This window comes from Pagrus major, chromosome 18, assembly GCF_040436345.1.
Source record: "Pagrus major chromosome 18, Pma_NU_1.0".
NCBI lineage: Eukaryota > Metazoa > Chordata > Actinopteri > Spariformes > Sparidae > Pagrus > Pagrus major.
In genome coordinates this window covers 17,855,290-17,869,290 of record NC_133232.1, presented here as the reverse complement: position 1 = coordinate 17,869,290, position 14,001 = coordinate 17,855,290, and the positions used below count along the sequence as shown (strand labels likewise).

At 42.8% G+C, this 14,001-nt stretch overlaps 1 protein-coding gene across 1 annotated transcript in view; it reads left to right on the top strand.

Moving 5' to 3' along the window:
- Window positions 1-2,946: 2,946 nt before the first annotated feature.
- nrg2b (neuregulin 2b) overlaps window positions 2,947-14,001 on the top strand; it is a 60,747-nt gene continuing 49,692 nt past the window's right edge. The window contains exon 1 of the mRNA XM_073486771.1: window positions 2,947-3,492. Within this exon, the coding sequence (XP_073342872.1) occupies window positions 3,081-3,492 (412 nt within the window). The 5' untranslated portion in view covers window positions 2,947-3,080. The remainder of the gene's footprint in view (window positions 3,493-14,001) is intronic.

Below are 14,001 nucleotides of genomic sequence, written 5' to 3'. Positions count from 1 at the left end.
TATAATACTAGAGTATTTCCTTTTTCTGCTACTTTATACTTCCTCTCCTCTATTTTTTTTTTTTTGTTGAAACATTGAGTTACTTGTTACTTTGCAGATTCATATTATTGTATTGTTTATAGGCTATTCATTGGGATTTGTAACCAATCAGATATTGTTGTGGGCGGGACATTGTGTGAGAGGCTGTTGCACAATTTTAAATTAGTTTATTTTATTGGCAATCTGACAGAAAAATCACAGAAACTGATAATCGGAAAAACTAAAACTATCATCTGATTTCATTTAATACTCACAAGCATCACACGTGCCTGTACTTAAATGTCTTAACATCAGTTTAACCCCCATACATACTGTACATCGGATCTGACTGAAGAGCTGGTACAAGACGGGGGTTAACATAAAATATTAGGAATTTCTATTGTGTTTTGAGAAGATAAGTGACTTTTGTGTACTTTTTAGATGGAATGATGTTTTTTTTAAAAGGCTGCTGTGACACTAAGACACACAGATAGAGAGCATTACTCTGACAGTGGAGCTGTTGAGACCACGTCTGTCACAGTTTAGGTGACCTCATCAACACCCTGCAGAAATACTGCTGCTTTACCGATAACAGCCACTCTAATTCAAAGTTAAGTTTTATAATGAAATGAAAGCTGTTCTCCCTTTACGATACACAAGAAAAAATATTTTTGCGGTGGAATATGGAGGATGGCTTGGGTTAAGCATGATTATCGAGGGCTTCATGGAGGCGGCAGTGGTGGCAGTGCTCCCCGGGCCAGTCAGGAATCGGTTTTACTCCCCTTCTCTTTGTAGACAAATGATTTGCCCTCAAGACTAATTTGGAAATTCTTCAATTGTTTGCAAGGTCTTTGAATAGGGGCTCTAATGAATGCATGTGTGGTTGAATGAATAGAGAGAGACAGATCAGTGAAGGGGTGGGCAGTGGGTGGCGAGGTAAAGAGGAGGGGGCGGGTCACTGGCTTGGAAGGACTGTGTTTCCCTTGTGTTGATCACCAAACTGAAAAAAAAGCAATCCCAGTAATGTAAAACCATCAATATTTGACCAAAACAGCATAAAATCTGCACGTTTGAAAGCATTTAGCAGCACAGACAGCACACAGCACTGAAACTGTATTTAACTTCCCAGTTAAAGAGGTTGACTCTCTGGACCTTAGGTTAAGGTAATGAAGGATACATGCAGTGAGGAGACAGCCCTTCATTGCAGCAATCTGGCTGTGGCCTTCAGGGTGTATGAGGTGTCATGTGATTGGCCACTTGGGACAGAGCGCTAAACCTGTCGAGGCTTTCAGCACCATGGAGAGAGACCGGTCCCTGATGTGACCCTGCTGATGGTGAAACTGGTGGATGAGGCCATGATGTGAGTGCATACTGTGATGAAATGACCTTTCATACATTTCTTTACCATCTCAGTCATCTATAGTTAGAATGAACCTGTCCACCTGTCCCCTATATGACACTATATTTTACCCCTTTCTCAGCATGGACAATGAAAGGCTTTCTGACCTCTAGCGAAGGGCGCACAGCTCCTCACAGGGAGGGAAAGGCAAATCTTATGAATGGCTTGATTGATGGATACAGAGATGGAGGCAGGGACTGGTTTGCTATGGAGGGAGGAGGGGATACTTGTGGTCACCATAAAAAGCCTGAGCATATTGTGCAAAGCTCTCGTTTCATTGGTGGAGATGTGTTCACTGAAAAAAGTGGTTTTATTAGCTGTAGCTGAGCAGGATTGGCAAAAGATTGGACGAGAATGACTTTCCAGGATAACACCTGCAGATTGGGGCAACTGATGCCCCCACGTGTTGCCATAGAGTCGTTAAAGTGTACAGTGCCCCAAGGCAGTATTAGTGAACTGCAATGACTGGAATAATAGTGTTGAAAATGTCAGCTTTTGGGTGTGCTCTCCTGCAGCGTACTTATATACGCTCCGTATATAAGTCTGAGGACATTTAAAGCTGAAGTCTCGAAACTCCCAGCTCTCCTCGCCACGCTGAGGAATCCATTGAGAGAATTTCGCAGCGTTAGTCATCGCAACAACTATCCGCAGTGTGTGTAGTAGTCGCCTATAGCCTCTCTTGCACCTCTTGCACTGGAGATCCACAGTGGGCGCCGTGCAGGGCTTGGCTACAGACGCACTCCTTGCCGTGTGTCTGTGCAGTGCGTGCGTGATTTCTCTTGCACCCACCCGCAGAGGTTTAACACAGTCGACCGGCATGGTCACATGCTGGTTGGATCGGTGGCGGTGTGCCGGTGTGTGCCCGGGTCATTAGGGTGTTTGCGCAGGACGTGGCGAGCCGACGCCAGTGACCGGGCAGGTGATGTTTGCTCACGTAAGCCGCTCGCGTTTGATGAGGGGCGCAGGGGACGCGGCTGGAGGGTGCGCGCTACTGTTGCATCGCCTCACCGGATAACCGCTGCTATCTCATCCTGTCCGTCTGTTCCTCCCCGGTTTTCTGTTCTCTTTTTTTATTTTGGTCACCGACATACGGATTCGCAGGAGTGGGACTCTTTTGACGATAGAAATAAGTGGATAAAGGAGCCGACCTTGCGTGTGCGTGTGCGTGGAGTGCGTATCGTTTCTTGTGATTCCCCTGTACGCGCAAGCTGCTTTTTTTCCTACCAGAGAGGCAATGCGCCCACCCATGCGATGCTAGCCTATTAGCTGGAGAGAGAGAGAGAGAGAGAGAGAGAGAGAGAGAGAGAGAGAGAGAGAGAGAGGTTTCAGCCCTGGATTCGAGAGGAGGCTAATTTACGAGTCTTGTTTTGCCTTTCAGGAAAAGGGGAGATAAGAGGGGGAGGGTGGTTGGTGAAGGAGAATGCAGCAATCACATTTTTAAGCATGCAGAAGCGGGCCGTTTCCGGTTCCTAGGCTGGTGTGTCCCCCCATCCGAGGCCAGCAGCCGTATGGGGAAAGCAGCGGCAGACACAGATGGCATGGACACTTCCACAAGGTCTGCCGCTCTGCCCTGCCTGCTCTGCCGGAGCCCGTTCGCCGCCGTCTCTCTCTTCCAGCTCGCTCCGCCGCCCAGCAGCACTGCAGCACAGCACAGGCTGACGGCATGAGGCTTGATCCAGTGCATTTCTCCATGCTGGTCATCGGGGTCTCCTTCGCCTGTTACGCCCCGAGTCTCAACTCCCTCCAGGACCAGGCGTACCGATCAGCCGTGGTCATCGAGGGCGAGGTGCGCTCCTCCCCGGAGAACGTCTCCTCCCGGGAGCCCTACAGTGTGAATGTCAAAGTGCTGGACGTGTGGCCCGTCAACAGCGGCGGCCTCGAGAGGGAGCAGCTCGTGACCGTCGGGGACTTCGGTTCCGAGGCCCCGTGCACCACGGTGGAGAAGGACCACAGATATATCTTTTTCATGGACCCGACCGCCGAGCCCTTGGTATTCAAGGCATCGTACGCCCCTGTGGACGCCAGCGAGCCGGAGCTGAAGAAGGATGTGGAGAGAGTGTTGTGCGAGGACTGCGGTAAGTTTAAGGCTTTTCCTTTATACCTGCCATACACTCACACCGCACTATAAGGGCCACTGAAGCTGCTATGGTGATGTAAGGAGACAGTCACCGCTCTCTGGCTGCGCGTGCGCGTGTGTAGTCTATATAGCCTAATGTGTCAGCGTGCATACACACATGCGAATGACACTTCAATCCTCCATAACCCGGTCACCCATAATGAAAAGAGAAGCATGGCAGGGAACGTGTGTGTGCATATGTGTGAGAGAGCTTCAGTTAAATGTCTGAGAGAAACCTCCTCCTGTCTGTTTGACAAGCACTGATGGTCATTGGATACTGAAACTTCCAGCAAGATCTGCATCATCACATCATTACAGTGAAGCAGCCTGCATGTAGAGTCTTAAGGTGGAACACAGGCAGCAGCTCCTGTGTGTGTGTGTGTGTGTGTGTGTGTGTGTGTGTGTGTCAGAGAGAGAGAGATAGCCAGGCAGAGCATGTGATGGGAATCAGGGACAGCAGTCTTGTCTTGAGGTAACCTCCTTTCCAAACTTCAGTCAGTATTACCTGTAAAATCTGTTGCCGTTTTATATCAGAAATTGTGGCAAAATCCAGACAGTGCCAGTGTTGACTGCAGTGACAGTCGGTGGGTGGTGGTAACACTTCAAATCTCTCAACTTGTTGCAAGTTTACACCATGGATATCTAAATTTGTGCTTTTTTTGCAGTACAGTAGCACTTCCTGCTTTTAAAATGACAGATTTCTGTGAAAAGTGGCTAAAACTGTGTGCGAGAAACTGTGTTTAACTTACTGTCACCGGAATGGCTTTTAACAAACGAGCAATCTGAACATGAAACAGGAAGACTAGATTCTTAAGATGAGGTTTGTGCACTTTTTCCTCTTTTCTTTCTCCCATTTCCGTCCTTCATTTCTCTCGTAACTAGGAGAGGGAGAAAAAAAAATGGGATTTGACGCCTCTTTTTACCAAAGGTGAAAGAAAAGGTTGAGCCAGTCTGGGACAGCTCAAATAACACCTGAACTGAGCTCTTAGACAATGTGTTTCAAATATATTACTTAATCTGCTAGTTGCAAAGGCTCTCAGGTGTCTTACTTTTATTTTTATTCCCTAAAAGACAACATTCACTTCAAAATTGTCTCTGTGATCCATTCATCTGCGTTTTCACTATTTAAAGTGCTGCCCTGCTTTTGAGATGATGATTGAACTACAACTGGTCCCATTTACTACTGTGTTAAAGCACCTGCTTGTCCTATGGTAAACCTGAGTTGAGAGGCACACAGACAGGAAGTAACACTTTCCCCTACTGCACAAAAGAGGGTGGAATAAGAAGTGTCACGCTTTTTCTCCAACACAAGCTGTAAGAGCACAACTGTAAACCGTCTTTGTTACATGAATGTGAGCACAAACCATTAGAAACAAATGTGGTTACACAAAGACTCATTTTCCATCTTTAAGTTCTTCGCAACTAGAATCAACATAATTTCCGTGCAAACCAGCAGCGACTGTAAAGTGTTAAATCCTGACAGGAAGTAACTCAGATGTCTTAACAAAGGGTTCATCCAGCGTTTGAGCAAACAGCGTGATGTTCTATTTTTACCTCCCTGACACGCTAAAATTATCAAGTCATTTATTTATGACAGTGCTGTTGCAATCAGGCTTCAGTCTTAAACACATTTTCCAGGCAGAGATAAGCTCAGGAGAGGAGATACCCACTTATGAGCTGATTCACCCCCGTGCACACTTGCACACACACCAAAAGCCAGATATAAAGAGAGAAACACACTGCAGAGTGTGTGGTGACAGTAGATGCACTGTGGCAACCAGCAGCCTCTAAGCACTAATGTGTGTTAATATTTTCACTTCTCTTTCTTTACTGTGATTGGTTGGATTCATCTGCAAACTCATGAGGTTAAAGGGGCACTATGTAGTTTTTGTAGGAGAAATTCAAACTCAGAATTTTAATATTTAAAATATTAATGAGGTAATAATACAAACTCAGAAATATTTATCTCGTCCATAACTCAATAAACAAGCTGTTCTCAGAGGAAAATAGGGTCCCCAGAACACTGTTTGAAACTCAGTTTGAAGGTCAGTTTGTTTATTCAGTTTATTCAGTCATGAAAACAAAGTTTGTTTATTTAGTTCAATTTAAAAAATCAGTCAATGAAGATATTTCTCTACTGATTAAAATGTCTTCCCCAAAACTACACAGTTCTCCTTTAAAGGAACACTTGAACCAAAAGTGAATCATTTCTTCTAATAATTATTTGCAGCTAGTAGTCTTGAATTATATTTTCATAAAGCAAATGTTTGTACTGCATTCCTTCAGATAGTTCTGCTGTGGTGAAGTTGAGTAGGGACCCAGTTCGATTCAGACATAACAACTCTCCTCGCAGCACAAATGCAGCTTCGCGTGTCTACTTGTATGCGCGTAAAGGTTCAGTGAAGTATTCCAAAATAACCCCTCTCTGCAAAGTGCCTACAACTGCTTGTTGGCCAGTACTCGTTCTCAGTTGTAGCTACGCTGACACTTTTCTTTGGGCGGATGCAGTAATGTCAGGGTAGCTGCTGAATGAGCTACGGCTGAGCAGGACTCCTGGCCAACGATCAGGCTGGAGATGTGCATGAGAGGATACCTACAGACAGAAGTAACTGCAGCTTAGGGATGGGTTGGGGCAAGGGGTGTGTCTGCAGACACACACCCTGAGCCTAACCAATCACAAATCTAGTCTAAACACAGCCGGCCAATCACTGTCACACTGTTGGAACGCCCACTTCTGTGAACACCCCTACACCTCAAAACTTACAGTATTGCTTTACCAATATCTATTTTATTCATTCAGTATCACACTGTAAAAAGCTGTGGTGTGGTTGTACTGAGTATATTAGAGACTCTTACATACAGTTTTATACAGTGTAATGAAATTGTTGTCTGTAATTCAGCGCACATATATTTTAATGTTAGACTGTACAGAGCAAGAGGAAATGTTTGGTGTAAAATGCTGGGAAAGCGAATGGGGAGAGATAAATTGCAGCTCTACTTTTTCTTAATGAACGAGAACTACGGCTGAACCGTGTGATTTGAAGCGTTGTTCATATCATTGACATTTTAATTCAAAATCAACATTTGAAGACTGTGCAACCTTCCTTTTTTTTTTGCGCATGCTTTGTTTGAACCCAGTTGTAAAGATTCCAGTGGTGGCTACATAGGTTTGTTTCCAACTCATTTGATTCAAACATTTCCAACAACTCCAGAGTGTTGTTAAGTACAAAAGTTAGAATTTATTGAACAAAGATAGATGTAATCATTTCCAAAATTCACAACATGTTTTTATCTAATGAAATATTCTGCTAGATGAGAGACACAGCTTAACAAACCAGTCAGACTTTTAGTCCGCCAAAAAAGTACACGCTCTACTTTCAGCTGTACACTGTATATTAAAACGTTAAAGCATTTGCTACGGCAACACCAGAGTGCCAAACATAAAGAGGATAATATGTTACAGTAGCCTTACGTGTTTATTCTGGTAAGACATTATTACTGCTCAACTGATGTGCTTCGAGTTGTACCTCTGTACCTGATTACAAAAGTGTCATATAAAACAGTAGAACTACAAAAGAGAAGCCATTATAGCTACAATTTTTAGCTTGCATGCTATGTCCCTGAAATTTTGAGACCTGTTTTTGATATTTCTGGGCTACATGAATATGAATAAGCCACATGATGTCAGCTTTGTTAACGTTATTACCGACAATGATGTAAATACAAAGCTAATAGCAGTTTTAAACAAGTGGTTTTTAGCTTACTGTCTCGAGGTTTTATTCCGACTTTGTGCCAATGAATGTTGACATTTGCAGCAAACTATGAGTGTGCAAAGTTAGAGGCGCAGACCCCTCGCTGTGAGAGAAGTTATGAGACAGTAAATCTCTTTGTGCTATAAAAGACAGCAGAGCCGTCTTCCAAAAGCAGAGCCAATGTTGGTTAAATGGCGAGAGCAGTCAGGTTTCTCTCTTCCCGTTTATGTTATTGACTCTGCTATAGCTAATCTAATAACCTCCCCCCATTTCCCCAGTCTGCCCCTCAACCTACACCTCTGACAAAAACACAGAGAATCCAGCTTCATGAGGCAAAATTGCAGGTCAGACCCTGCAGAACAGCAGACGTGAAAGAAGACTACAAGCTTTGCTTACACATAATTCAAGGCTAGAGGAGTTGATTAATCACAAGGGAATCTTTGTTCTGTCCTGGAAAGGGCTGCAACTAACTATTAATTTCATTGTTGATCAATCTGTCGATCATATTCGCGATTAATCGATTAGATGTTTGGTCAATAAAATGTCAAAAAAAAGGTTTTTCAGTGTCTCCAAGATGACGTCCCCAAATATCTTATTTTGTCCACAACCCAAAGTTATTCAGTTTACTGTCACAGAGGAGTAAAGAAACCTGGAAATACTCACATTTAAGAAGCTGGAATCAGAAACAATTTAATTTTTTTCTGAAAAAATGCTCAAACTGGTTTCAAAGCTACCAAACAGACCGCTATCAAAATAGTTAGCGATTGATTTAATGTTGACAACTAGCTCTAGTCCTGGACAACTGAAACCACATTTATGTCTCCAACTGGCCTCCACTACTCTCTCCCTGTCTTACTCAGTGAAAATAACTAAAGTGTGTGGACAGCTCACACTCCCGTCTTAAAAAGTACAAAACCAATCCTTTCTTACATCCCAGGCAGTCTAAAGCGGGATGTAGGTCTTCTCTGATCATTGCTGTTGGCATGCCTTTTGAGATACATTGACAGTTTCTTCCCAAAATAGCTTTATCTGATGCCCAAACATGCTCCTGTCACTGATGCTGTATCTAGTGCTGCATACCTCAACTCTGTCTCTCCCCCTCCTTCTTTCTGTCTCTCTCCTCATGCTGTAGCTGACTGTAGCCGGCGTGTGTGGTTCAGCTTATGCCTGCCCTCCTGTCAGTCAGCTGCACAGAGGAGGAGAGAAACGGGGTGGCGGGGGGGCTTTATCTTTGAGATGACAAATAGATGCAGCAATACTGTAAAACGTCTAATAATAGCCAGGCTCTTTCATTTACCTCAGTGACAGTGAGAGCACGAAGTTCAATGATAGTTGTATTGTATCTAGAATATCTAAAAATGACTTTAAAGCTGTTATGCAAATTGCAAAGAGTTCTTCTGCCTTAAATTCATTATCGTTTAGTGCTGGTTTGTTTAGCAGCATTACAGGAATGACTCAGAATTAAGGGAAATATACTTACTGGATTTTTAGTTAGAAGATTGATATCAACCATACATACAGTCTGTGCATCAAGTAAGCAATTGTAGTCACTACGTAGGACAGTTAGTTCAAAATATACCTCCTAACTCCTCTAAAGCGCACTTATTGACAGGCTGTATGTAACGGTTGGGCGATGTCTTCCAAATAGTCATATGACGATGTCCTCAGTGAAACTTTGTCATGAACGATGAGTGGAGAAAACAGTCTCCTGTCACCCCCGTCATAAATCCCTGTGTTTGGTTTTAAAGGGTCTGTATATCCACACCACATGTCTGTGACTTAGCTGTGTTCAGCTCAGATGTTTATCATCAGCTGCTTGAAACACAGATCATTTGCTAGGTATATTTAGGAAGCTTAGCTAAGAAAATGCAAATATCAACAACAAACTTGAGAGAAACACACTAACAGTGGCCCGCAGAAAAGAAACACTGCTGCCAACAATGTCTGTGAACATCCTGGGTTCGCCTTATTGAGCAGGTTTAAGAAGAAAATAATAAATCAGGACATGGAGACGTAACATGGAGTATTGAGCAGCAACAAATTTCTTTTCATTTTCTCTCCATATGTCACAAACACCAAACTCTTACATTAACTCTGAGGGGACACACTACTTTTGTGTACTCTCTGACGGGAGGCCTTTTAAATCATGATGTTATGACGGTACAGGGCTCAGTAGTTAATGACTGTCAGCCATCAGCGATGGACGATGCCTTCATCTATCGGCTCAACCCTACTGTATGTTACTGTATGTAGTGTAGCCTATACATACAGAGAAATGTAAAACAACAGTTTCTTATGTCCTGGGTTGCCCAAAGTCTTGCTGTCACAGTGAGGTTGCCAACTTTGGTGGAGGCAAATTTTATGGGGTTTAGTAACTTTGTTTGTTGATTGGTTTGTCTGTTTGTCAGCAGGATTAGGCAAAATCTACTAGTGATTTTAGTGAAACGTGGAATCATTAATCTTCTGGTGCAGCTGACACATGTATGTGCTCAAACTTTTTACAGAAAGCAGATGTTATGGAGCACTTGGGGAGGATGGTTTCATGGGAGAACCAGATCCTAAACTAGGCTAACTATGTTGTGGCTTCATCTCTGTACTTACTATAACACTCAAACTCAAGAGTTCTCATTTGTTTCTCAGAAAGAACGTCAAGAAATATATTTGCTTTAATATGAACTTTTCCTTTAAAATGATCATTTGGACCAACATAAATCTGGGAACATTCACAACTCTCAAACGATGAATGAAATTGAATGTTAAATGGCTAAATTGTGTGTGCAATGCAGATGTGTTTTTTTTTGTGTGTGTGTGTTTGTGTGTGTGCGTGTGTGCGTGTCTGTGTGTGTGTGCATGCAAAACATGTACAGGTGGAATCGAACGTATATACAAAGTCTAATTATAGATTAGTGTACATGTATATGAGCCTATGTTGACTGCCTGACCTGTGCATATGAGACTGTGTATCTAACAGCAGCACCTTATCAGCTGCAGTATAATTTCCTGGGCTAACAGCTCAGGCTCACATCAGTGTGTAGAGCAGCTGGAGGGCAGAACCACTGTGGCATTGATCTCCAAATCCCAGAATTAGGAGATTTTTGCTTCGGGGCAGCATGTCAAAACAATCCTTGCAACAGGAAACACAGCCAAGGACACACCCTTGAACAAGTCGTTAAACCAATCCCAGTGAATTTAAGCCTTCATCATGGCTTTTCTTTAAGTATGCAGTGAACAATTGCCTCCATTAGCCCAGGATGAGAGAGACATGTGTGTATCCATAACATCATCTGAGTGCGTGTGAATCCCATGCTCACACTGCTGTTTGCATTGGAAACAACACTTTGTAAATGCGGCTACATTTAATTAAGAGGCATTCCACCTTAAGACAGAGTAAAGGTGACACTCAGACTAACATACAAACTGTATGTTAATATGAACGCACATCTAGGGAGTTTCAGTGACTTGACACGACTGTGTGTGTGTTTGTGTGTGTGTTGCAAGAGGTCCCTCACTTGTCTGTCTCATCCTTTTCCCCTCTTTGTTGCGTTATCTGTGTCTATTTCAGACACCCTCTGTGTCTCTTTCTATTTCTCTCTCCTTCTGTCTTTCTCACTGTCCTTGTCTCAACAGAGCATTATACCTCTACAAACACACACGCACACACACACACACACACACACACACACACACACACACACACACACACACACACACACACACACACACACACACACACACACACACACACACACACACACACACACAGAGCCATGCCAGTTAGCTGTTGCTGTTGCTGCTGTGCTGCAGATGCCCCAGTGTGCTGTCATTAGCAGGGAGATCTGGGGCTGCTATAAATTATGCACGCTGAATAACAGAAGGCTGAGGATTTCTCTCCTCTGCTGCCTGTGTGTATATATGTGTGTGTGTGTGTGTGTGTGTGTGTGTGTGTGTGTGCCTGCGTGTGCAGTGAGAGGATGTATAGACAATGTTTTTGCTCATTTACGTATGACTGACATTATACTGATCAGCTTGTCACCATGTGTGTATTAGCTGACTTCTCTGTGGCTCAGCAAACTCACGGCTGCCTTACTCGTGTACATGTCCTTCAGTCATGTAGCGTGTGTGAGAGAGCGTGCGTGTGTGTCCTTGCTTGTGAATAATGTATCAGCACTCACCTTTTTCAGGCAGTCAGCCTTAGTAGAAAACTCTGACACATGACTCTTAAAGGGACCTGCCCAGCGCCACATGGCTCAGTTTGTGAATGAGCGAGGTCTTTGTGTAACCCCACTTACACACAGAAACACACAAGCACACACATGCAGATGGGCAGCACACACCACCCACACACTAATGCGGCTGCCGCTGCACACACCCTCCTCACTGCATCAGCAAAGTGCCCGTTTCAGACGGGATGGATTTGGCCGATGCGCTCTCTGTTTCTCTCTTCACATTATTTTACCACAGGATTAGATTAGACATCAAACTCAAAGCTGAATAATTAGAAATGTTTATGCCAAGAACGTGTCAGTTGGTATTCCAGCTAAAACAGTCAAAAATGACAAGTTTGCTGCTGTTTTGAGGAGTCTGAGGCGTCCTACTCTTTTCTTGGAAAGCCGTTTTAATCTTTGGCATTCTTCTCCATAAGTAGCCCTGCTGTGCCTGACTGTGAGGGGCTGGCATGCAGTCAGCGAACGCCTGATATTCATGAAGTTGTAAAATGGCATTTTCAACTGTCACTCTGGGTAACATTTCATGAGCATAACTGCTCTCTCACATCCAAGGTGCTTTTGAGCAGGGCAAAACACTCTGGTACACACATATCTTAGGCAAGAAAAGGGTTAAAACATCCCTTTGGTTCTATATCAGGCTATCTTTGGCTCAGAAAGGTGGGCTATCTTTATCTCTCTTTGTTGTGGTGATCTTTGATGGTGACAGGTGGAGTATCTTCATCCGTCTTCCAGATGTCCTCCTTTGCCTCTCTAGATGTTATCTTGGGACTATTATAGGCTTGTGGCAGAGACCGTGTGTACTGTATTTTTCTTTTTGCGTCTTTTTATGATTATGTGTGAGCAAATCTTTGACAACACAGAAAATGTACATACTTTTGAGAAGTGGATCTTTATTTTCTCCTGAAGAAACATTCTGCTCATTAATTGAGAAGATGTCGGCAATACATCGCCTAATTCTACCTTATGAAAGAATATTTCAGCGTCTCCTGTCAGCTTCAAGATGTTGAGGTCTTTTATTTGGGATTTTGTCAATTATACTACAATTCCACCAGGTCCCAAGATTGATTTTGCCTTATTCCTCTCTGCAGCAAGGTAAAAACTTTTCAGATTTGGAGCTGCACAGAAGGCACATTACCATCTTCTGCATTCAGAGTACTAAATCTATCACAGCACAAAAAAATAATTGGAACAAAACAGCAACTTCAGTGGAAGTTGGGATGATATCTCTTAGCAAGGAACATTTTTGTTGCTCTATATTTTAATCAAATATTCTTGTTAAATGTTTGGTATTGCAGTCTCCTTATCAGCCTTCAGCAAAAGAACTTATACCTAAAAACATGCAGCTTGATATAGAGTCCGATGAACAGACCCAAATCAACCATACAGTCATGCATGTTGGAATTTGCCCTCAAAAAGTGAATGCATGTGTCGTTTTATGTGCACACATGTACTAATGTTTTGAAGAGATAGCTGACATGTAGCTACATTTTCGATAGCCTAGTTAAATCTTAAACTTGAGTAGAAATAATAGGATAAACGATATGATCAAGGATAGTTCAATCTGCTGCTGACTTGGTCAAAACTAGAAAACTGAAAATGCAGTTTGTGGTGTTTTACTCAACCTGTTATTAATGATGGGTCATTTTTAGATACTGCAGATGTCCGTCCTGTCTGTCCTCAGAATCCCCTCTTTACCACCGAAGGTTATTACTGGGTCAGGTGCTGTTCTGTTTGTCATATCTGAACAAGCACCTGAAAAGAAATTGATAAGATTGTTTTTGTCAGAGATTTCCGCTCTGCACGGTGGACAGCAGCCCCCTTCCTGTGATAATGAATGTCTCACTCCGTCTCTCTGTACTTCCCCTACTCTGTCTGTGGCTGTCTGTCCCAAACCTACTCATTAGGTGATGTAAATCTAAGTGTAATTTTCAAAAAACATTACTTTTTAAAAAAAAAAATTGCAAACAACTTATTGTTGGTGATTATTTTCAGCGACAGATTAATTTGTGGTAATTTGGCATGGGATGATATGAAAAGCACTTTGCCATATTACCCCATAATCACAAAAGTATGCTTAAAACTCTTACAGAAGTATTTCACCACTGGAAGGATGGTCTTTTGATAAAACTGTGCTATCCAAAAGATACAAATAGTTTTTAAATTGGTGCTACATGACCAGAGAAATCTCAAAAGGTAGAAAACCTACAACAACCAGAGTGCACTGCACCGCACTGGACCAATAAACAATCCTGCTGATGGGTGACGTACTGCGAGTTGGGCGGTGATTGTTTTTGGCTTTTGGGTTTTGAAATGCGAATCAATATCCACATATTACAGCTGAACAGTACAGTCCAATTTCTGAAAACATTTTAGGAGAGAAATATGTGATGCAGACCTTACATTTTCTTAAGAAACAAATATGTTATTGTATGAAAGATGGGACAGCTTTTTTCGTAAACATCATTTTTAGTGAAAACTATTTTTATTTTA